The sequence below is a fragment of the Penicillium robsamsonii genome (genome assembly GCF_028829455.1).
Source record: "Penicillium robsamsonii strain IBT 29466 chromosome Unknown utg000002l_segment0_segment0, whole genome shotgun sequence".
In the NCBI taxonomy this organism is placed as follows: Eukaryota; Fungi; Ascomycota; class Eurotiomycetes; order Eurotiales; family Aspergillaceae; genus Penicillium; species Penicillium robsamsonii.
The window spans coordinates 1,083,277-1,106,888 of record NW_026643220.1 but is presented as its reverse complement, the minus strand read 5'-3'; the positions used below and the strand labels follow the sequence as shown (position 1 = coordinate 1,106,888).

The 23,612-nt window shown below is 47.7% G+C and overlaps 9 protein-coding genes across 9 annotated transcripts; 3 read left to right on the top strand and 6 right to left on the bottom strand.

Moving 5' to 3' along the window:
- Positions 1-265: 265 nt before the first annotated feature.
- On the bottom strand, positions 266-2,187 carry N7447_003676 (putative MFS multidrug transporter; the record flags this gene model as incomplete). Its single annotated transcript, XM_057227951.1, has 7 exons — positions 266-819; positions 869-916; positions 969-1,211; positions 1,272-1,401; positions 1,456-1,869; positions 1,925-2,076; positions 2,130-2,187. The coding sequence occupies 7 exons, from the start codon at positions 2,185-2,187 to the stop codon at positions 266-268; spliced, it is 1,599 nt and encodes a 532-aa protein (XP_057087292.1).
- A 613-nt stretch (positions 2,188-2,800) lies between these two features.
- On the bottom strand, positions 2,801-4,731 carry N7447_003675 (fungal specific transcription factor domain-containing protein; the record flags this gene model as incomplete). Its single annotated transcript, XM_057227950.1, has 6 exons — positions 2,801-3,333; positions 3,388-3,669; positions 3,740-3,859; positions 3,916-4,496; positions 4,559-4,653; positions 4,702-4,731. The coding sequence occupies 6 exons, from the start codon at positions 4,729-4,731 to the stop codon at positions 2,801-2,803; spliced, it is 1,641 nt and encodes a 546-aa protein (XP_057087291.1).
- Positions 4,732-8,097: 3,366 nt separating this feature from the next.
- On the top strand, positions 8,098-8,523 carry N7447_003674 (uncharacterized protein; the record flags this gene model as incomplete). Its single annotated transcript, XM_057227949.1, has 1 exon — positions 8,098-8,523. The coding sequence occupies one exon, from the start codon at positions 8,098-8,100 to the stop codon at positions 8,521-8,523; it is 426 nt and encodes a 141-aa protein (XP_057087290.1).
- Positions 8,524-9,131: 608 nt separating this feature from the next.
- On the bottom strand, positions 9,132-11,237 carry N7447_003673 (putative flavin-binding monooxygenase; the record flags this gene model as incomplete). The annotated part of the gene is made up of 5 exons (XM_057227948.1): positions 9,132-9,266; positions 9,325-9,778; positions 9,858-10,393; positions 10,457-10,563; positions 10,622-11,237. The coding sequence occupies 5 exons, from the start codon at positions 11,235-11,237 to the stop codon at positions 9,132-9,134; spliced, it is 1,848 nt and encodes a 615-aa protein (XP_057087289.1).
- Positions 11,238-13,070: 1,833 nt separating this feature from the next.
- Positions 13,071-13,817, bottom strand: N7447_003672 (uncharacterized protein; the record flags this gene model as incomplete). The annotated part of the gene is made up of 3 exons (XM_057227947.1): positions 13,071-13,394; positions 13,428-13,454; positions 13,545-13,817. Coding segments are annotated over 3 exons (624 nt in total), but the record flags the coding sequence as incomplete, so codon positions are not given.
- Positions 13,818-14,103: 286 nt separating this feature from the next.
- N7447_003671 (uncharacterized protein) lies at positions 14,104-14,547 on the bottom strand (the record flags this gene model as incomplete). Its single annotated transcript, XM_057227946.1, has 3 exons — positions 14,104-14,214; positions 14,280-14,452; positions 14,484-14,547. The coding sequence occupies 3 exons, from the start codon at positions 14,545-14,547 to the stop codon at positions 14,104-14,106; spliced, it is 348 nt and encodes a 115-aa protein (XP_057087287.1).
- Positions 14,548-16,673: 2,126 nt separating this feature from the next.
- On the top strand, positions 16,674-18,133 carry N7447_003670 (uncharacterized protein; the record flags this gene model as incomplete). Its single annotated transcript, XM_057227945.1, has 2 exons — positions 16,674-16,853; positions 16,901-18,133. 2 exons carry the CDS (start codon positions 16,674-16,676, stop codon positions 18,131-18,133), a joined length of 1,413 nt encoding a protein of 470 aa, XP_057087286.1.
- Positions 18,134-18,584: 451 nt separating this feature from the next.
- On the top strand, positions 18,585-21,003 carry N7447_003669 (uncharacterized protein; the record flags this gene model as incomplete). Its single annotated transcript, XM_057227944.1, has 3 exons — positions 18,585-18,697; positions 18,766-19,296; positions 19,353-21,003. 3 exons carry the CDS (start codon positions 18,585-18,587, stop codon positions 21,001-21,003), a joined length of 2,295 nt encoding a protein of 764 aa, XP_057087285.1.
- A 1,110-nt stretch (positions 21,004-22,113) lies between these two features.
- Positions 22,114-23,176, bottom strand: N7447_003668 (uncharacterized protein; the record flags this gene model as incomplete). Its single annotated transcript, XM_057227943.1, has 3 exons — positions 22,114-22,705; positions 22,764-22,977; positions 23,065-23,176. 3 exons carry the CDS (start codon positions 23,174-23,176, stop codon positions 22,114-22,116), a joined length of 918 nt encoding a protein of 305 aa, XP_057087284.1.
- Between the last annotated feature and the right edge of the window lie 436 nt (positions 23,177-23,612).

The following is a 23,612-nucleotide window of genomic DNA, read 5'->3' as shown; positions in this document are numbered from 1 at the left end:
TAGCGCAGGTTATCAGATGCTAGATCTCAACGCGGTTTAGTTCTGTGATTCGTTGATATATTGGATCCTTCGATCACAAATCTGTAAAAGGGGGAAATATCAAGAGAGTACAGAGTATTGTACAGCACTTGTATATATTGACCATAAATCGAAATCATAAACTTCATTATAAATTGGCTATCAAATCGTTACTTCATCGCAAATTATTTCCTGGTCAATAAACCGGTATCCCGAAATCGAAGTCCAAGCAAAAAGCAACGTGCTTCTATACCTGTGCAGGTGTACTCGCTCCACTAGCCCTGAGTTTCTCCTCCAAGATCAGCCTCTGACAGAAAGGACTTCTCTCTCGAATCCAAGGACCCCACCGCATCAAAGCAAAAGGAATGGGAATGCAAGCCAGACTGATAAACCCAATGAGGGAAGTCGCCCAAGCAACCCCGAAAGATTCATAGAGCGGCTCAGCAGCCAGCGGGAAAAGCGCACCAGCAATGCTGCGCACAATAACGGAAGCTGCCAGTGCGCTGGCCGAGTAGATTTTGTATGCGTCGGTGACGTAGGTAAGAAGCGAAATAAAGATGATTTGGAATCCGAATCCGAAGACAAACCCTGACATCGCGGGTGCGGCCCAGTGTAGGGTTGATTTTGCTGACCAGGCGAGCCAGAACATGCTGACAGTTAGACAAGGACCGGCAATGCAGGACATGGGGAGTCGGTGGACTTCTGGGCTGGAGGTCCAGGCTTTGTTGAGCTTTTTGGCCTTTTCGTAGATTACGTCGTAGTAGAGAGCGACGAAGCCGGAAGAGGCGGCGCCAACACCAACTGTGATGGGTTAGTGGGCGGTTGGAGATATTAAAACAGATGGACGTACTTGGGATGAGTGTGAAGGAAGTTTGCTCGACGGTGAAACCATAGACACCTGTCAATTTATTAGTATTGTAGATGGGTCTCCCAGGTGGAGGATTCATTACCTCCGAAGATGATGGGATAGGCCTGGAAATAAAAGAAGACCAGACTATACGCGAGGGAGATATAGATGGATGTTGAGGTGATGATAGGCTCACAGAAGAGCATCGTGATGGGACGAGTGATAATCTCCATTGGGGTGAATCTCGAGTCCAGGTTAAGCTCCTGACGCGAGAAGTACCGATCAGACCCTGACTCCTTTCTCAATTTGGCAGCTTGTTGCTTCAAGAGCGCTGGGCCAAACGTTTCTATTTTGACTTGAGATTAGCTGATGGCACGGTGTATTAGGTCAAGTGATATAATCATACCAGATGTGAACAGCAGAGCCAACCAGGTAACACCTGTTAGAATCAGGTCGATTCTAAAAGTCCATCGCCAACCATATTTTACCGAGCATCCAGAGATAATCGGGCCTAGAATGGGACCAAAACTGCAAGCCTGGGAGATGTATCAGTACTATCCAAATATTTCATCCGTGTAATCCCAACATACCGACATATACATTGCCATAGCACGACCACGAGTCCGCATATCAAAAAACAGGTCTGCATAGATACCACCAACAACCGTCTGAGGAGCAGCCCCTACCAGACCGCAGATAGTCCGAAAGACGAGAAGAGAGGACCAATTTGGCGCTAGAGCACAGCCAAGCGTAGCGAGAACAAAAACAGCAAATGACCAGACGAGGACAGGTTTCCGTCCAATAGTCTCACTCAATGGACTGAATAGCAGAGGTCCTACCACATAGCCAACGAGAAAGACCGCGGTGGGTAAGACCTTTTGCTGGTCTCCGGACTCGTGGAACTCCTGCATGATAGTGGGGACTGCATTGCTAGGGAGTGCGGTTGATATGCCGCTATTGAGGACAACAAATAGCGCCACAACCGCATTGTACAGCTTTTTCTTCTATTTAAGACCAAATGTTAGTGACTATTTCCTCATGACACATAGATATGCGTACAAAGGCCCAGTTTGGTGGGTTTTTTGGTGAGTTCTGCTGAAACTCAACAAGTAGTTCATCCTGTGACAGTTCGACTATTTGGTAATCGTCATTTGATTTTTGATTTTTCTCCGTCGACGCAAGGGACCTCTTGTCAGAACTTTCATCCTTATCTAGTACATGTTAGAGCAGATCCGGAGAATACCAGAGTCGAGGTTAATCGCACCTGAAGAAAGGATAGCGGTTATCTGAGCCGTCAAAGATTGTTTCGTTTCTGACGCCATATTGCACCATCAAATTTGTGGGGCAAGCTAGAACAAAGAGAAGATTGGAAGTATGCTTTATTTTTTTAGTTCTGATTCTCAACCCGGTAGATGAGGATCAAAGCACTATATATGCTATACTAAAAGTTTTCCGTTCCCATTGCAACCGGCCGACCCAGAGAGAAAAATCAGGTCGATTCTTTGACTCACTCTGGCTAGAACCTGCTGGCCATGCACAATGCCTCTATCTACTACGTTGGAGTAGGTAAAAGCCAATGAGAGACTGGTATAGTTCGAAGTTTTTGCACGCGGAACCGGGGCCGGTACGGGACCGGGAATTAGGGCAACCCACTCACGGCGCCGGGCTGGATCCGGACATGGATGGCTGCCCTCGAGGCACAAATTGATTGCTACGAATGCATTCTTTAGGTGGAGATGCATCTAGACTGTGACGAAACAAATGTGAATAAAGAAAACATACTGCCTTGCGCGTTGCGGCCCAATTTGCTTTTCCTAGAGTATCGACGTTGATCTACGAGGCTAGAGCTGCTTGGTTCTTGTGAGATTTACTCGGTTTAGACAGTTAGATTAGAGGGATCTTGACTTCAATAAGCTGTATTAGGGTATATTATTGTTACTGTGGCATCGATGGCATCATAGGTAGGAAATCGAAGATATCGTTCTGGCCCTCCTCAAACAGGCCAAAAGAATCTGCAATGGAGTTTGAAACAGTCCAGTTGGGTGCCTCCATCGTGCCGGATAGCCGAGATACGGGCGCTCTAGCCACTGCAGATGGATCGCTACTTGGCATTGAGACCATATTTGAATCTTTATCGCTTTGAATGGTCGGGCCGGTTCTGTAGCGGAGATCGCCGAGGGGACCCACCCCCGATGGAGGCGGGCCGTTAATCATGGCATTATCAGGTCCCTCAAAGGGTGGGCCCTCAATTTGGTTAGACATGATAGGTATGTCTGTACTATGACTGCTCTGCGGCCGCTGACTCGCAATCAAGGCGCGTGCATAGTTCACGAAGATGGAGACAGTCCGGTGGATATCGGGATATGGGGGTTGTTTGAGAAAGTCGCAGATCTTTTCTGCTCTTTCAAGTAGGAGACTTTGATTGATTAGATTTGGACGCCATCTGGCGATCCGCAGGGCGAAGGTTGCTAAATCTGTATTAGCAAGGTGTATGTAGCTAATTGAAGAAATGATCAACTTACTGACGAAAGCGATTGTGAGAGCTGGATATGTTGGCGCCCACGGTAATTGACAGCGATAGGACGGCTCGTTGATCAAAAAGCTTAATTGGTCCATGATGGTTGTGACAAGGGACTGCCACAGATCCATCACATTCTGATCAAGAATTTCGGAGCTTGAATCCGTGTATGTTGGTTGTAATTTTTGAATCCGTGCTAGGGATGCGCAGAAAACAAAAATCCTGGCATAGTGAAGCATGAGCTTGAGGCTGCTGCGCTGAAAGGCTCCTATATGGAAACCGTTGTCTTGAAATTTTGTTCAAGTCAGAATTGATCTAGATTGTGGGTTCATTCAACGGAAGAAAGGAGAGCCTACTTTCATGGATTTCGTCCCACGTCGTCCACCAGTTTTGCAATCTTGTCATAATGGCCGGTAGCTCTGTGGACACAATATCGCTAATAGTTGAAGTGTTGTCAATAATCATGCGAGAATTACCTACTACATGTTAGTGATGTGACAGCAAACCACACCTGCAGTTTTGTTCGCTTTACCTCGAAGTTGATGAAGCTCAATGATGCACACAGTCCGCATATCGCAAGGCAGGGAGAGTGGATAGTCAAGGAATTTGCGCAGCTTAACCACATCGACCTCGGCGATGCGTGATTTGCGTCCCGTACCTGATGCGACGTCTAGCTCCAATGTGAAACTGATTAACCAGGTTCTTGTCTGCCACACCAATTCGCGTTCAGCCATGGAAGCCGAGAGCGAACTTCGGGGTACATTGTCTTGGGACAACAGAGTGTCCAGAGATTTCTCCAATCCCGAGTCTAAGGCAGTGCGAAGGATTAGAGCAATAGAGAACCACGTCTTCTCGGAGTAGGCGGCCAGGAGAATCATTCCTTGGACTGTTTCCAGTTTGGTGGGTCGCTCGAAGAAGCTGTCTTCGGCCAAGCGCTGTGCTTCATCTTGTAGAACACGCTGCATATGCGTGTCTCCGCGCAGGTCTGTCACTGCACGGCTAGCCAGATAGATAATCACCGTAAAGCAAAACAAAGATCTTGAACGGACAGAGTCGAATGTGTCTCTAATCGGATCAAAAAGAGGAAGAAAGTTTTTTGATCCACCCGTAAACCTGTAGGAGAGTTATATTTAGTTATGATGGATTGCAATTTCATTTGGTTGTTAGTTCCATACCTTTCATACATAACACGAGCAAGCTCCTCACTAACGATTCCTCTGGCGACCACATCTCCTCTGGGATCACCCTTGGTTGAGTTTTCCATAAAGATCTTGGTTTGTTAGATGCCAACTATATAAATGGTTTGCCAATGACTCACATCATTAGTGCCTAGCAAGTTCACAGACATTGAGTGTACCGCTGACGCGGGCGCGATCATTTCATTAGGGCTGAGCTGTTGAGAGTCCGGTCCATTAGCATCAGACGTATAAGACCGCTGGAGGCGATTTAATCCAGTAGAGCCGGGCAAAGAGTCAATTGAAGTGTCAAAGCCGCCATCTTGCACGGTGGCAGGTGAGAACCCCTGATCTCTCGATGCCGGAGTGTGATATCCGGTTCTAGGATCCAGCGGTGAAGCAGTATGGTTTCTTTGACAGAATATTAGCTTGTTGCTTTCATATGCAAGATCGATATCTCAAATTGTCACCTTGCGGGTGTTGTTGTTTTTCGCCGACGATCACTTCGTCGTCGGCCACCATCGATGGGGTCCAAGATGCAGTCCCGGCCGGTAGAGCGACAGCGGAAGCAAGGGACTTGACTGCGCGCATCACATCGCATCTTTTGTCTTCTGCACCATCGACATGCTTTAAAAAAGCGAATCGGGACATTTTCCGCTCGGTAAACGATTTCCGACCCTCTTTCGCTCATGATTGCTGCTTCCTCACGCGATTCCAACAACAGAACGCTAGCGAACCCAGACCTTTGGCAACAGGAGCAAATAACGGGTTCCAGTTGGCAAAGATCTGCCGATGTGTATCGATCGTAGGCTGTAGCTTGGTCCTGATGCCTGTCAACTGCCTGATGGGGATATGTTAGCCGGTTACCGAACGCGCCGGTCACGTGCCAGGGTAGCTCTTCTCCTTTAGGAAGGTCAACAATAACACCTGGGAAGAAAAGAAATTCAAAATTTTCACAAAATGTGCCTCATTTCAAGCACAAAAAAAAGCTCTGACAAGGCCGAGAAGAGAATATTTGGCCCCGGATCATCTCGAAGGAGGACTAGATGGATCGCGAGGTTGCCATGGAGAATATTATCAAGTGGTCACCTGACCTCATTTGCCCCAATGTTGCTCGATAGTTTCAGACTTGATGCCAGTATTTGGTGTTCAGACTGTTGCCTGATATTTGTGGTCGGCTTTTTAGTATGGCAGCCACTGGAACTCAATGATGTTCGTGGAGAATCAAGACAGCTCTTCCATATCCATTCTTGTTAGTAAGATTCAGAAAAGCACCTGTAAGTCGCGTAGCGCTAAACATGAGTACACTGTCCAGCAATCCAGCCAAACCGAGACGCCGAGAGTCGGAGAAATAGACAGACCGGCTCTTCGACTTGCTGAGAACATTGTGTGCCTCGATTGTTCCGAAAGCGTAGTAGGTAGTCGATCTCATGCCGGAATGTGCAATGCCATTGTAGACATAGGTATCGCCTTTAAGAGACTGGACGAGTGCTTGCTAGGATGATGTTGCCGTTATCGCTTGCGTACAAGTCATGGCTGACGGGGGCCGGAGGGGATGAGCCAGGCGATGTCCTTGTAGCCGGCGATGCTGGCTGCGCCGATGGCTTTATATGGTTGAGTATGGCGGCTGGCGCATTGAAATTGTAGGGTACTGATTAGTACTGGATCGGATGTGTGTGAAACGACATACCACGTTGACGGCGTTGAAGCCGTAGAAACCTGCGCAGTCGAGGTTGGTCGAGTAGCTGGTTTTGAGTATGCGGTTACGGCTAGGATTTGGCCGTTATTGTTGGTACATCGATGGATGGAGAGAGAAATGGGCTTACTGGATTCCTGCTGCGCTGAGACAAAGGTAGTATCATAGTCCACAAGGGCGTTATCCGATTTTCAAAGGTTCGAGCGAGGCCAGAGTAGAAAGCATATCGAAGATTGCTGTGAAGAAATTAGCTTGCAATGCTAATCCATGGGTGACGTTTATACCAATAGTTATCATACGGATAATTCCTTCATATTGAAGCTTCGAAGCCGTAGGAAGAACATGGGAACTTTCCCCAGGAAAGACAAAATCTGGGGAAGTGGGTCCATGTAAAGTGGAAAGTTGACTACTTTCCAGTCCATATCAATGCTATGTTTAGGTCAATATTTTTCGAGGTTCTGCAAGTCTAACAAGAGGCAAAAGGATATCAACCATGTTTAAGGGGAGGTTTTTTTGGAAGGGAGAAAAAAAGGACCCCCGTTTGTGTTAAGACTGCGGAGAAGGCCGCCTGTCTTGACCTGTTGGAAGGGTAGCCCATAGATGTTGTTAGCGCTGCCACAAATTCCGAACACATGACAATGCCCTGACTCGAACAAAGGAGATTACACGCGCGGTGTGCCCTTCCAACCAGCGGGGCACTTGTTGAAAGTACCAGGCCAATACCGTTGAGCCAACGGGGCTTGGGGGTATGAGACCTGTCTTTGTTCTTTATGATAACAGTGCGTTTTTGCTATTTCTAGTGATCTGATTGGTTAGATCCTGCTCAGCCAAATGAGGTGATCATGAAGCTATTCAGAGTTCCGAGGTCCACCTTTTCCAGATGTCTTTTGAAGTCATTCCCCACCGTATCTCGTCAGTACTGAAGCTATTCTAGGGGTTTACGCTATGTATTTACCTCCATTGCACCACCATAATTGATCGTGCCTCTTAGCTTTGTGAAGCTATTTATACATTGCCTTACTGAGGTGGTTCCTGTCTTAATTCTTATGGCTGATCGTTGAAGCTATTCCCACCTGCCTCGCGCCTCCCCTATCGCCATTTACGTTTTTAATTTTCCTCTCCAGTACCTTCGCGGTATTTGAAGTAATTCCCACCCTGTGTTTGCCCTAAATCTAATGCCCGACTTCTCTGAGGCTATTCCCATCTTCCTTTCCTTCCTATTTTCATCCATCCCATCTTTCTCCATCCAAACTTCGTTGCTCTCATTGTTTTGCCTTCCCATTTATAATCTCAACCCTGTGCATTTGACTTGTTTTGATTTCCCTTCCCTAGTGAAGCTGTGTATCGCACGTCATATCCCTTTGTTCTCCCCCATTCCACCTTTTCTCACACTCTTCCACTTTTCTCTACTCAATTCACGACGTGTCATTTCTCTTAATATCCATACGCTACCATCAATTCATTTTCAATCCACAAATACATGAAAACCAGAATAATCACATTTGTGGTCGTTATACTGCCAACTGAAAGCGACTGGTTACGAAGTGTCAGTTAAGCTGAGCGTCCCAAATAGCTGTCGTGTCTCCACTGACTACTATCGCCGGGTGAGATTGGGGGCTAGCGGGAGAGCTGAACACTGCCACCATAGCCCCCAAACATGCCAAGGTAAAACCCCTGAGCAAGTCGCCTTTGCTGACATCCCGGGATTCCCCAGTGTTTTACGAATTTCAAAAACTCCACAACATACAGAAGAGCAAAATACCATAGTGACCTTGAAAAAGTAACGGTAGGATGAATACCGACAGCACAGGTAGTGATTATAACTTACAATACATTAGAAAAGATGCCTGGTCCACCGTCAGCCCAAAGTCTCCCCTCGCTGCCAAGCGCAACGGAAGCCTCAACCAACTTGTGCATGTACTATATCGAAGATGGAATCGCCGGTAAAAATCAAACCAAATCCTTGACAACATGCTGCTCGCCCAATCCTGTCAAAACGGAAAACCAAAATGCCATGTGGTGCGAGATACCTGATCGATTTTTCACAAACCTACCTGAGCCGGGCGTCATGGATAATGAGGCGAGCCGCTGGCTGCACGGTAATTTCTCGCTCTGCCAGGAAAGAGACAATCCGGACATGGGTGTCCAGTCAAGTTACTGTAGTCTGCACACATACAATCCCCATCTTAGTGCGGCTGCCTCATCTCAAGGTCAGCAGCAGCTTCTTGCTTTATGTTTGCTTCTTTGGGTTTGGGTGTTTTGTCGCTGAGGGGGCGAAGTGGTTTCTTGGCCCTATGAACGCGTCAAATACTCTGTTACGATCAACATGGTCTACGTATAGTATATACTTCAACCATCAAGTTCAATGTACAGCAAATAAACTCTACATGAATATCCACAACTTAAACCTAAGTGTCCGGCAGAAAAACGAGGGCGTAGACGCCCCACAGGACTTCACTATGAGCGACCATGATTTAGGAGACACCGGTCGCGTGCAGTCACTCCAGCTCACATCGCTCGGAACGACCCTGCTACCATCAATATCCGAATAAATCTGGGTGGAGCTCAAGTCACCTACAACAATGGTGATATGGAAATAGGAGAAAGGTAGTGCTTCGGCAAGGCTGGGAAGAAAAGATCGAACGCGAAAGTCCTCGCTCCGGCTTCCACAGTAAAAGGGAATGTGATGTTATGTAGTCGGCCGTTGTAACGGTCGGGACTTCGATGTCATTCATGATGCATTCAATGATTGTCGCTCATTATTGATTGCTGATAAACCGAAAGACTACAAATGTATCTCATAAACCAACGCATAAATTGGGACATCTACAATTGGGGCAACTGCAAAAGCATGTTCGAGCGAAATTCCAATTCCGTTTACTGCCGTACCCCGGTTGATAATCCAGCCTCGACAGCCTTGATCTGAAGTGCTAAAAACTTGGAGTAGACCCGGCACAAGGCGAGATTTCCACCAAAATACCAGAAGCCTGGATGACCACTGGGGCGCCACATCTGAACAGTGTAATTAGCATGTGTTTCAAAAGGATCATCACAGTCAATGGTAGCTTACAGCTTGAAGTTCCCCTTCAGCATCCAGATCCCAAACGTCGGAACACCGGTCTGCAATCTTGTCACCCAAGACTTTCCTGACCGTCGTGCGCATATTATCGTATCCGGTGGCGAGGACAACAACATCCGCTGGCAGGGACTCACCATTTGCCAGAAGCAGCTCACGATGCCCAAAGCCATTGATACCGCCTGGGTTGTGTTTGACTTTGATCTTGCCATCGATGATAAGCTGACTGCATCCGACGTCGATATAGTAACCCCCACCGCGGGTAAAGTATGCACGGGTAATACCAGCTCCATCTATCCCGAAATCAAGTTCGAAGCCAGCCCGACGGAGTCCGTCAAGCGTCTCCTTTTCGGCCTCGGCAATGTTCTTCGTCATATGTACACCCAAAGCGAATTGAACAGGCCAGGGGAGACTCTCGGAGACGATATCACATTGTTCAGTTGGTGCACTACACGGTTGATATTAGTATGATGTGAACTAGGGGGTGGGAGGATAAGAAAGAGATAGGAAAGACTTCGAAAACGTACCCGCCATCCTCATGCATTCCACTGTGCATCATAAAGACACCCTTCTCCGCAGTTATAACATATGTCCCGCTGCGTTGCAGCAGAGTGACATCTGCGCCGTTCTCGCAAAAGTTCTGCGCGATATCATGACCGCTGTTACCAGTCCCGACGACGACAACTTTCTTGCCACGAACATCGGTTTCCGACGCGTCGCGGTGCTGGCTGCCATGATACAGATTGCCCTGGAAAGAATCTTGTCCCGGGAAGGAGGGAATTTTCGCCTCGCCTGAGTGTCCTGTACACCATACAAGGTGATTGGGTCGGACAGTCCGTTGAGACCCATCGCCGCGAGCGAGGACAACCGTCCACTGGCCTACAGATTCATCGTACTCTGCCGAGACGACTGAAGTCTGCATCCAGATATTCAACTCCATTATGCTGGCGTATGCTTCAAACCAGTCACCCAGCTTGTCTTTTGGTGTAAACTGTGGCCAGTTCTGCGGGAAGGGCAGATAGGCCATGTGTGTGTACTCAGCTGGATCATGCGTGACAAGTGTCTGCGCGAAACATCAGCATTTTTCTCCATGGCAAAAAAATCAAGTTTCACCAATGTCACGTACCCGGTACCGGTTACGCCAATTATCTCCAACACGCTCGCCCTTGTCGACAATCAAGCACGATATGCCGAGGTTCTGTAAACGCGCACCCATATTCAATCCAGCTTGACCTGTTGCCCAGTTAGTATTAAAATCATGGACAATGATCTTAACCAAGGGATTCCTTACCAGCCCCGACAACCAATGTAGCCGGCTCCTCATCCAAAAATTCCTTTTGGCGATTCCTGCGCTCAATCCATGTGCCCCCGGCCAGACCACCGGGCATGGACTCCGTCGTCCCGTAAGCCCGACGTTTCCCAAGGGGCTCTTGAGCCGAGCTGAGTTCCTGCAATGCCGTATACATAGCATAAGCCTTCCAAACTCCATCCTCCGCCTGGGTTAGACGCAACATGCCTGTTCCAGTACCAACGGCGGTTTCGAAGAAGAACATGGAAGAAACCCAGGTCAACCCGTCGGCGACCTGCTCTAGACGTGGCTTAAACTTTCCTGTATCCTGGAGTTTGAACTTGGATAGTTGTGCCTTGTTCTGTTGCTTGGAGAGGAAGTTCTTAATCTCAGTGGCTGTGTGTACGGTGCGCATGTCCCAGTCCAGCGCCAGCATATCGCGCCACCAGGAGTCATCATGGAACAGTCCCTTGATGTCCACGTTCTCTGAACGGGAGAGCTGGACTTCGAGAGCCGAGATCCATTGCTCAGCGACGGTTTGCGGGTCGGATAGTACGTCGGAGGGCGTCTTGGGCAGTTGGATGATGTGTGGGTTTCCACCGGTTAATGTTGTTGCCATCTTGGAGGTGGTTCAATATATCTGAACTGCCAGTCGAAAAACGTTATGGCGGTATGGTTCAGCTTCAATTGTGGACCCTTGCTGGCAGTTCTTATACCCTTGGGCTTCCCCTCAATTTCCATTTTGCCGGATAATCCTGCCATAGGCAACTGAGCCGAGCTCCACGGCGTGTCTCCGAGCGAGGGGCAACTAGGAAACGTGGAGTAGGTGGAGGTCAAACGTCCAAGTGGAGTCGCCTAGCGTCAGTTATCCCGGCCTCTTCCCCGAGATCCTGGGGGAGATCGGAATAATGCCACCCGAGCTGACCATTGAGGTAGGTTGGCCGAACGGATCAGCCCTAACAGGAAAACCCGACGATCGGTCTCGAAACCGTGCCAAATCCCATATCTGTAGTCCATTTACTCTTCTAGGATGCTCATGTACGCCACGTCGTGTCTGGAACGTTCAGCTATGAACATCATCTTCAATTGACAGATTCGGAGTATTTTGCGATAGATTGACCACACCAGACATGGCATATATTGTTATTCGAGAATGTACAGCTATAGTAAATACCACGAAGTCATGTCATTTAAGATAATCCACATGTGCATCGACATCGCGGTTCGCATGGGCTCCCCTTTTCGGCGGTTCTATCTTCGATATAGTACATGCACAAATTGGTTGAGGCTTGCGTTGCGCTTGGCAAAAAGGGGAGAGGTTGGGCTGGCGGTGGACCAGACATCTTTTCTAATGTAAACGGCGGACCTGTGAATTAATATATGCAGTTAGTTTTGTTTAGGTTTAGTGTCCCAACACGCCGTCACGTACCCTCCAATGCCCTCCGACATAAAAGACCCGTCTTCGACTCTTCGCTGCTCTTCCTCCCCCTCTCTCACTTTTTTATTCTTCCTCTCCCTCTATCTTGCACTCATCGCCGCCCGGGAAACAGTATACTACGCGCTCGCGGTTTATACCAGTAGGAATAGGCAGACGGTACGAAAGAGCGGTCAATGGTGGAAGTACTGAGGTGCAAATACTCATGTAAGACCACCGTATGCTCGATTTTTAACAGTGTTTAAGCTCTCGTCATAGTAGAGTAAGGGAACAGATGCCCTGCAGGAAATGTCACTGTGTAAATCGGGTGGACTGACTGATCCTCAGCGTGTATTGACCATTGCACACGATGAACTCGATAAACATTGAGTGAATGGGACGTATGTTCAACTATTTAATTGATCACCAGCTGAGCAAAGGAAGTATGGTATTTATTAGATGTTATTGGCTTATTGGATATGTGCGTCTCTTAACACCGTGCCACCCGTCCCCCCGTGTCTTACGAGCGATAGTTATTTCAGAGAAACAGCGAACCAATCATGCCTACATGAATTATTCTTGTCTTTTAGTTAATAAGATTAATAAGATGGCCTGTCTCAAATTTTCCGATGCTTCGCATCCCACGACAGACCACGATTTTCTCTAATAGACTTACGACCGTTCTCTCAAAGGGCACAGATGTCAACGTTCAAAACTCGTGGTCTTTTGAACGATGGACATGATCCGACGATTAATCTATTCGTGAGAACATTAATGTTAAAGTTGTTCGGTGTTTGCCGGAGATAAGGAAGCGCTAAGTAATGTAGTCTGCTGCTGGGTTCAGCGGGGCGGAGAGGACTTTGATTAGGCTGTCATCGCCTAATACTTTTGGGGTGCGCGCTGAGGTGTTGAAGGTGAGATTTTTCTTATCCGTTTGTTATGCTGGAGTAGAACCAGGCTTTCATTGTGAACACCATTGTGGACGTCATTCTGGATGAGGTGAGGTTAGCTGCGCAATGACCTAAGGCTGTATCGCCGTCACCACGTTGGAAATACCACATTTTGTCCGACTAGGCATTGTATTCCGTGGCCAATGTGGATTTTATGAGCACAATATCTGGGCTGCCTCAAAACATTTGTACTCCTTTCAGTGCAGAGACATCTCTTCTGGCGTCGGTAAGACAAATGGACACGAACAGGGCAATCCGAGTGCTTCCCAGTCTTGAGAGGTTTCAATGAGCTCATGCCGAAAAGCAACGGCGCCATCCTTCCACGTTCTGTAGCAGCACTGAAAGGGTCGAAATATGCGTTCATCCATCGACCTAGGGAGTGCGAGCTCTGGAGTGAGAAACCGGGTACAGACTTCGTAGGTTTTTGTGCATAGCTCGCTCTCACCTGTTCCTTCAGCACCTGTGGAGGAAGCTAGACAGGTTGCGAAGTCCGGAACCTCATCTGCATACCAGAACGCCGGTTCTATGCTGGATGACTGCCAATCAATAAAACTAGTTTGACCGAAGGATCATCATGCGAAACAAATATGTTCCTTTTGTGTAGGTCAGGATAAAACAAGGTCGGCACAGCTGCATCACGGACCCGGTTATCCGCAGAAATTGCATTTAGCACCGCACGACCACTTCCCAGAAGAGTTAAATTTTCCTGAACCGAGCCTTGATAGATTGATCGATTGGGGAGCTGAGAGTCCCTCGGTGGGATCCGTGAAAGACCTGCGTCGACAAGGCCCTCGGAATATGCACCTATCGTCGACCTTGTATTTCCAAGACTTGGTCCTTAATTCCCGGAATGAAGGTTAAAGCGAACTCACATGGACCTTGATTGGGAGCTGTATGTTGGTAGTACCTGGGGTCGTCACAAGCCCGATACCTTGTTCCACAGTGGAGCCCGAGGCAAAAGTCGCCGTCTAGCGGTAGCCTAGAGGAAGAGCCTAAGGTGTGGTAGAAAAGTATATGCTTCCATAGGCCGAAAATTTGAGATCAATCATCTCTCTGAGCTTTTTGTAAATGACGTCTATGCATGCGACTTTCTGATCGCCCGATATGTAGGGCCATTTCTGCTATAGCGGAATACCAGCCGCATGTTCCATGATGATGTATTCGCTTCCGACGATATTCACCGCGTCGTCGCTCCAGTCAAGAATTTCAGGGATCGGAATGCTGGTGTTTCTCTGTACTGCGTGGCACAAGTAATTAGCGCAAGAGCTGGCCCCTCGCAGATGGTTGTTTCACGCACAGTATTGGATCGTCGCCACTTCAGAAGCCGTGACAAATTTTGCGGGGCCAGCTGATGTGAAGGGTAGCCGCGTCGACAGAGCTCGTCAAAGTTAAGGTCAATCCGGTGCAGCTGGCGCTGATGTTTGTCGTCCCGAAGCCATCGACCGCTTGTGTATGAGTGAGGGTCAACCCCTGTAGTTATATTATTATCAATATAAATCACTTAACAAAACCAAGCCTACCATGTACCCTCCCGGCTTTTCGCACAATGCGCCGCACAAGAACATTCCATATATCGCAAGTGCCTTTCTTCTTCACATTTCACTCTCACCGGTTTCAGTATATTCGGCCTTCACTCATCCGCGATACCACATCTCAATCGTCCTTCTCTAAGCGCAATCGCGCACAGCCAATCTCGGGGTTTTCAATGGACCAGGCAACGGTGTTAGGGGATGTTTTTGTATCACTCGGAAGGGATGAGGCGGCTGCTGTAAATTAAGACGGCGCATTTTTGACATTCTGCGCCAGTTGTGCAAATTATGTCAAGGCCTTGGGCATTTTTGCTATTTCTTGTGTAGCAAATCGGTGCTCTGATTGTACTTGGTGCTGGTGCTAGGTTGCCAGCGTAGTCTTGACCGTCAGAAGGAATGATTTGACATACCGAATTGGAGAAACTGGAGGCTGTTTGAAACCAAGTATCAATGGGATTGACCATTCTGAAAAAGCCTGGCGAGAAGGTCTGGTATTTATATCCATGGATTCCTATCATTTTACAATTAAAATTTGAGTTATGCCCGATGAGCACTCAAAAAAATTAAAAAATAAGGAAATGACTTTGGAAATCTTGAAACAAGAGAAATGCACAAAGCTGCTGCATCAGTAGTTGTAAACCAACAGAAGAGATACGACTTGTACTTGCACCAGTGAGAGTGAAGTACTATCCGCTGTTGGTCAGGCTAAAGAGCACTAAAATACCATCAAGCGCTCTGATCTTGCCTGTGCCCCATACCTAGGTAGTATCGCAGAAGCGATCTTTCGCCAACTCTATCCTGTCGACCTGTGCTGCTGTTGTAATTGGCGCCGACCAGTGAAGCGAAGCTCCTGGACTACACGCCCTTGGAATGATCAACAACAGACGACTACTCATGGCGCTTGCGGGGAGCTTAGTTCCTATAACAGTGGACCCAATCAGCACCTACAATATACACAACCGGTGTTCGTGTGCTACACCAAATAGTAAGCTTTTACTGGATAGCAAATTGTAACAACATGGTACCTTTTGTATAGCAACTTCATACCAAAGGTACACAAACACAACATATGTAGTGGTCCTGTATGTTCCGAGAGTTCAGATACTTATCCTTTGTATGTGAGTCCTGGTAAAGGATACATTATACGAAGAGGAGGCAGAATACCCGCAAGGGGGTAGGTTTAATAACGATATTTACACGGAGTACTCTGTACTTAAGAATAAGCAGAGTACGAACGACGACGTTCATCCGGATTGCATGCTAATGGAATGCCCTGCGTATCTCCTTAGTTTGGCGGCACACGGCTTTGAATATCAAACTTGGCATATGTGAATATTTGGGAGTTCTGGTTCAGAGACATTTTAATGTTGCATCCATCGGAGAGTAATCGGGGAGGGAAGAGAAACAAAAACGATACATGTGGCAAGCCCACCGACATAGACATTTCCTGTTAGTGGTGCCACGATTGCAGGTCCCTCGCACCTCGGCAAAATACTTTCGTACAATGTCGACATATCGTTTCCCAACATGCCAGCTCATCTGGGAAATGGTCTGGAAATGTAGCCTGAATTAGCACATAGTAGCATCAATACAAAAGGATGAAATTAGTTAGGTGATGCACCTGTTAAATTCATTGTATGCGTTTGAAATAAGCACAATATTTACCACTAGTTTGCATATGCAGGAATGCTGCATGCGGATATCCACGAGTGCCGCTACCAACTCTACTTAGCGGGTGGGCTGAAGCACATTGTATCATAATTCCCATGAGAATTTGATTGTTGATCATTGAGAAAGGCATTTCTATTTAATCAAGGCTTTTTTCATCGGCAAGTGTAGTATTATCAATACAGAAGATAATTGGCAGAGTAACAAAGGAAAATCAAGGGAAATCAAGGGAAGTGTTACTCTGTACTACGCTCTGTGCGCCAAACTAGGCAAGTATCGCATAATTTGGAACTCAAATCTCTGAAAGATTCTCTATGTTACTCCGATTAATATGCGGTACACTGACAAAACCGAGCACTTACGGGAGGGCTGGTGCCTGTGTTGTAGGGCTGTCATGATTCCAGGAGTATATGTACTGGGCTCATCCAATAAAGGGATCTTATCCTTCCATACCTTTTCTCAGAGTCTCTGTCACCGCTCCTCAAAACTTGAAAATGGAAGGTCCGAATTTGCGCTCGAAATACACCTGCAAAAGTGTCAGTCCTTTGGGAAATGACAGTACCATTTATGCGGGCTTGGTTATCGATGCCGTACTTGATTCGGCTATTTTGAAGGGGAAACTCACCGAGTTAATTGGATTATGGCCAATACTTGGCGGTGATTTGCGCAAAGACGTGAGTTCGTTTTACCACTACTACGGCCTGCTTATATCCTTTTTTAGACAAAACCATGGTCTTTCACCTGTGGCTCTACTGTCGATTACACCAGCAGGGCTATTGACCAATCACTGACTACATATCTTCCAATTCATCACGAACACAATAGCAATGAGCCAAGAATTATGAAAATCTCGGAACTATCTGAAATTGATGAGAGATTCGTATTCGATGTCTCTCCCAGCTTCACAAACAGTTTCCGCCTTCGCGTCACTCTCCTTCAAGATGCTACATTGCTCTGTTTTGGGATCGCGCACCATATTTGCGACGGCAATGATTGCTGGGAAGTGGTTAAAGCATTCTGTGACCTACTTTCTAATAAGACAATCCCTTTGTTTGCTCTTCCACCCGATGCCGGGGATGTCCGAATGTCTGATCTGATAAAAGTCAAAAATGGGCGCACCGAAACGGAGGCCAATTTTCACTACCAGATGCATTCGCAAAACTACGACAGCGGGATATTTAAGCTAGCAATTATTGTGTGGCGTGTGCTGCTGGCAGTTCTTGCTGTGAAGTTTGGATTCCGGGAGGATTTCAAAACCAAGTTTGTCTACATTTCAGGCACATGGGTCGACGAGTTACGGATCAAATCACAGGAAGGGCTGAAGGATTGTTCCCCTGAGATTCAACTCACACGAAATGATGTTATCGCTGCATGGTATCTGAAATGCGTCTATTCCGCTCAACCTACACCTACGTCTCCTAATCCAGTGGACTACTTCGGGGTTATTAACTTTCGCCGCTTCCTCGAGCCCCCAAAGGCTGGAACATACTACATCCGTTGTAGCGTTGGGCCTCTTCGGTGTAAATTCTCTGTGCAGCAGCTGAAAAAAGCCTCAGTTGGTGAGATTGCACGGGATATACGCCTCACGACACTGCAATATACGTCCACCGGATCCGTCCAACAAAGCCTTCGATTCTCAGAAGATCATTCGTCAAAGACCCTATCGTTAGCGCTGCGTGGGACTGGAAAACTAGGCTTAGCTGTTGTGTCCCACTGGACAACATTCGATTATACAGGTCTTGATTTCTCCGGAGCCAGACTGAACGGGCAAAAAGCGTCAGTTGTATTTGTCAATCCCATGATTGTGAACACATTGAAACTCAACATAGTACCTGTGGCAGTCGTCACGAAGGATGGGTCGGGAGGTTACTGGATTCGCGCTACAAATACGTCAACTGGCTGGGAACGGTTCAGCCGATCTCACGGTATGGAAAGTCTGTTCCCTACACAGTGAGCGAAGCTTTTCCTATTTGCACTGTACTTCTGGTATACCCCCAATAACATTCATCATAATCTTTCCCATGTAGTGGGACTCGAAGATAATCAGACCTCTGTGGCTATGCCCTCAGGATTCCAAGATGTCAGTAAATGGTCTAATAATATCAAGACTTTCTAGGGCGTAGCTTCAAGGGGCTGTGGGGTGCGGATGGGGACATGAAGACCAATCAAACGAGTCCTCGGAACCCTAATTGGCTGTGAATGGACCTCGGGAGAGTATCGAGAGGTCAGTGCATCAATGACTCGCTGAGCCACACAAGCAGTAACGCCGAGGATCAGCCACTGGCCCGAATGCGGCTTGTTTGGCCCCCACAGCTGGGGGTCATCTCAAACTGTGTTAACAGTCAAATCCAAGTTATGCGCCCTTCTAATTCAGTATTTCTCCTTGGTCGTTGGGGTCCTATGAGATGACGAGCGTACGAGAGAGTGATTCCGCAACAGCTCTCCTCCATCTCTCAGAGGAGGAGCATTTGATTCACGGGAAAGAGCCTATCCCACTTAATACATTGCGAGTTTCCAAGTGAGTCTCGAACAAATTTTAGCAAGCCTATGTTTTGATCGCCACCAACCAACCGCTTTTCATTGCAGGCAGCCTTCCAGCGTGGACCAAAAGACATACCAACTCGTCAACGAACATGATACCCCGGACTATGAAACAGCGGCAGACGACGATTTAAAGTGTTCTCCATCACCCGCACCACTGCCCCAGACCAAGAAAAAATGGATTACTGGATTACTACTTTGTGCATTGGGGGTGGCACTGGGGCTACTCGCCCATGTCATTCTCACGGTAAAATTGGCCGCAAAAGCCGCTTCTGGTGGCTATGGATGGGGTTCCTCGTCGGCCGTTATCTATGAAGGCACATGCCACCAGGCAAACCAAATCGCCACCGGCCTCCATATTCTTGTCAACATCATTGTTTTGACTTTGGGGGCCACTAGCAGCTACTGTAATCAAGTTCTGGCAGCACCGTCGCGCGCAAGAATCGATATTGCCCACGCTCAGCGGGTGTGGGTATCGATTGGATCCTCCAGTTTTACGAACGTCTGGTACGCACCCCTGTGGCGCAAAACACTATGGGTGTTGATTCTTGGAACGTCCCTGCCAGTTCAGATGATGTAGGCTTCCTGCTGCGACCGTTGGGAGAGCTCGGGCTAACATACGATGTCTTCAGATATAACTCCTTCATATACGTATCAATTAACGCCAATGATTTTGGAATCGTCGCTGCGCCAATAGACTTTGGGACTAACCGCACCGACGTGTCTGATTTCGATGTCCCATCCAACTTCCACCACATAGTTGGCATGAATGCAACCAACCTATATGATGATCTCATATCCGGTAAACTCGAGAAATTGAGCAATGACACCTGTATGGAAGCCTACAGTAGCGCTTATCAAACCGCCCGGTCCACAGTTGTTCTTTTGACCCCGGATCTTTTCTCAAGCCTAACGGTCTGGCCATGTCAGGTTTCCAGGGACTCCGGTGGTATCTCCACTAGCAGTACCTACAGGGACAGTCAATTGAGTTGTGCGATCGGCGAATACAAGGGTAACTATACAATTGCGGCACCGATTAGCTACATGGACGAGTTGCGGGTTCATACTTGCTTCAGTCGACCGATCACGCCGACTTGTGAGCTTGGATGTAGTCTGCCCATTGGCTTAGTGGTAATGGGCTGCATTGCATTGAAGCTAATATGCATGCTTGTTACTGCTCTTGAGCGCCGGTCCGAGGTCCTTTTGACAGTTGGCGATGCCCTGAAGTCATTTCTAATATGCCCCGATCCTTACACGGCTAACAATTGCCTCATGGATCGGGCCAATAAAGGACAACCAAAAGCATTGCATTCCTTCAATGATTACCCCTGGGTATCTATATTCTCCCGCGCTGTCCCATTCCGTTTGGGACAGAGCCCACCTCCACAACCAAAAAAGATCTGCACGGTCCGACGAAGATGGTCAGCTGCCCTACCAAGTCGACTGTTTGCTTTCCTGTTGTTTTTCAAAATCTCCCTCCTTGCTCTGGCCGGTCTCGCCTTGGGCTATAATACCTCCATGTTTGGCAGTACCGAGGGAGTAGATCTGAATGCGGATGGCATGTCATCATGGAAACAGACACTCACTTCGTTATACCACACCCAGTTCTACCCATTGGAATACCTGGGATTCATCGCTATCGTTTTGGCAGTGAATGTTCCACAGGCTGTGATCTCAATAATCTACGCAATCTACAACAATACTCTCACTAGGATGCTACTTGCCGCCGAATACAACGATTTCGGCGTCGAACGCAAGCCCCTTCGAGTCTCATTCCCCACTGGACAACAACGCTCGACATACTACCTCTCTGTACCATACCGGTACAGTGTGCCATTTATCGTGTTATCTACTCTTTCCCACTGGCTTGCCTCTGAGGCCTTGTCATTCGTGCAAATCATCCCCCGAGATGCTCAGGGTAATCTACATCGCAGTCGAGCCTTCCACGGTATGGGGGTGTCGTCAGTTGGTCTGAAGGTTATGGTTATACCCTGGATCCTAATGGTTGTGGGCTTTATTATTTTGATGTTCCGGAAGTTCAAATCGGCTGCCATGCCGATTGCCATGAACTGTAGTGCGGCTATCAGTGCTGCTTGCCACCCGCCGCCAGATGACATTGATGCCGCAGACAAGCCTGTGATGTGGGGACAGGCTGATATGGAAATTTCGAACCTTCGTACATTCCTTGGGCCTGGGGTAGCGGAGATCGAGACAAAATGTCGCCGTGCTACATTCACGTCAAAAGAGGTTGTTGAGCCGAGTCCTAAATTTGTATACTACTAGGATGTACGAAGAAGAGGAGATTGAAGCACTACAAGCTTCTGATTTGAATAATAGAAAAAGGCTGGCATTGTTGATAGTCGGGGTTCACTCCAAAGTCCAGGTCCACACAGTGAGAAGGAGGAATGAGAAGAAGCATTGAACAGCCTTGGTATCTCTCATCTGTTCAACGAGCTGACCTTGGCAACACACCCAACAGGTCCAGTACATAAACTTCTTCATCACCGAGCACAATTCGTATCCAATATCCACCTCCCGCACAAGGAATGACTCTCCATATGCCTACCCCCGCCACCCTGCCACAAGCTTCTCTACTCCGAGCAATGGGCAGCCAAGGCACCAAACTCTTCCTATGCCATCAATCATTACAGGAAGATAGAATATGAGGAGGGTATAGTAGGTGGGTATCATCTTACAGCCATCCTATGATGGGTTGAGCTGCACTTATACGTGCGAGTGGAATCAACCTCATGTGTGCTGTTTGTCTTTCGCTCAAGGAGATAAATCGCCCGAGGACAAGGAGGCCCCGTGTGTTGTAAATATCTCTTTGTTAGGCATTGAACTCGACAGTTTCTTCTGCGAAGGGATGTGATATTATCTCGTTGAGGCTTTCGTCGTGGTCAGTCTCATCGAGAATAATTCCCTCACCCCAACAGTCTTGTGATATCTTCAACCAAAATCTGCTCGTTATGACCGATGGGGTGTCTTTCGAGCCAGCAATTTATCGTGGGTTCCATGACTCGTGTATCCCATGTTACGTTCTGGTTATTGCAAGCAGTGGGTACCTCTTGGTTGAAGCTACACCGTGGCTTCAAGGGTCTTGGTGAGGAGTGGAAGAGAGGTGATAAGTCCGTGGTCGAGTGAGTTGAGGAAGTTAAGAAGTCGAAATTGAGAGGGAAATAACAAAGGAAGCAGCATCCCGTAGAAATGTTTATTGTGTCTTCCCTTTTTATTTTTGCCACTACATCCCCCACAACGTCTACCAGAAGGAGCAGTTGTTCATTCCCATCAGTATACTAGGCTATGTGGCCTATAGGCTCTTTCCTTAAGACATGTGCGAAATCACGTCTTGGGGCATATTCCTGGCTGTCCTGTAGCATAGAATAATATAGCTCACAAGACCGGGTCCCACTCACCAGCAGTACAGAAAGCATTGAGATATGCGAGAGAGCCATCCGGTTGGTCTTCCCGCACACTCTGCACTGCGCCCTTTACGTCAAAAACAAATCCATGATGGTAGAAAAGTCCGGCCATTCTTGCAACGCTGATCAAATCCAAATCAGCATCGGACAAATCATTAGCTTCTCCCCGAAATGTTTGCCAGAAGAGGCTCTCAAGTACACGGTGGCTATCATAGTAGTGCCACCCCGTTGAATCCATCCAGCCTAGGATATTCTCGAGCCCATATAGCGCAAAGCCAAACGGGAGAATTCTTGATTCCGCCCAGTCGACAATCCCTGTGATGTTGCCAGTGTTCGGATCGGCGAGGATATTCATCACGTTAAGGTCTCTGTGACTAAGAACAAAAGGAAGCGCGCTTGAGAAGAGAGATGGGAGCTCCTTGCAAACCCTATCTAAATTTGGCGCAAAGCGAGATGGCAGGTCTCGAGCAAGAAGGTCGAAATTAGATTGAAACTCCCTAAGCAAGATATCGGTGTCGTCTGAGCAGGGCCGTTGATCGTTGTTCCACGACTGTGCAAGGAACCTGGCCCACAATCTCAGCTCCCTCTTGCCAGCCCAGGCCACAAATTTCCTAGACATACCTAGCAAGGTCTTTGATAGTATTACCCTGTCGGGACATGTCGTCTGGTGGAATGCGCGCCATAATGTGAGCGGTCCCAGGTAGGTTCTCCATCTCGTAGATATGGAGTGGCCGCGAACCGCCCAAGGTCCCGAGATACGTGCAGCTAGCAATAAACTCAGAATGGAGTGCCTTGGCAAGACTGATGTTACCCATATCAATGGTAGAGCCCTCCTCTCAAAATTGGAAGAGTCTGGACTTATTCGGTCCTGCTATTACAGTATGGCTGCACGCTCCTTGCATTTTTATAGGAGTGGACACACCGCTAGCGCGAGCAATAGCGAAGTCATCGCACTGTTGTCTCGTGACTGTGGTGTTCGAGTTGAAGAAGTCATTAATTGCGTCAGCATGGCTGTAAACCACATAAGTTGTCATTGTTGAAGTGTAGTAAGGTAGTAAGAGGGAGCAAATGAAGTAGGAGGCGAGGTAAAGAACAGTAGGGAGAACTAAACGCCACCGCTATTTGATACACAAAAACGCCCTACCTATCATTTTACGGACATCATGGTAGTAGCTATGAAATCTCAAATATATTTAGGTTAGTGGTAGTAGATTACCACTCGAGCCCATTTCGCATAGGTCCTCTTGTGTTTTGGGACGAAGAACAATGAATCGAGCTGATACGAGAGGCAGATCCAAAGTCTCATCACTCTCCAGGATATATTGTGTTACCCTGCCGTGGGATCTCGTCCATGATATCCATGATAGGCAGTGTTTCACGGCGTAACTTTGCTCTCCATCCGGCCTTCGAGGATGTCAAGTGCCGTTTGTTCAGCCCGTGTATAACACCTAACTCGGGAATGAATTCGGA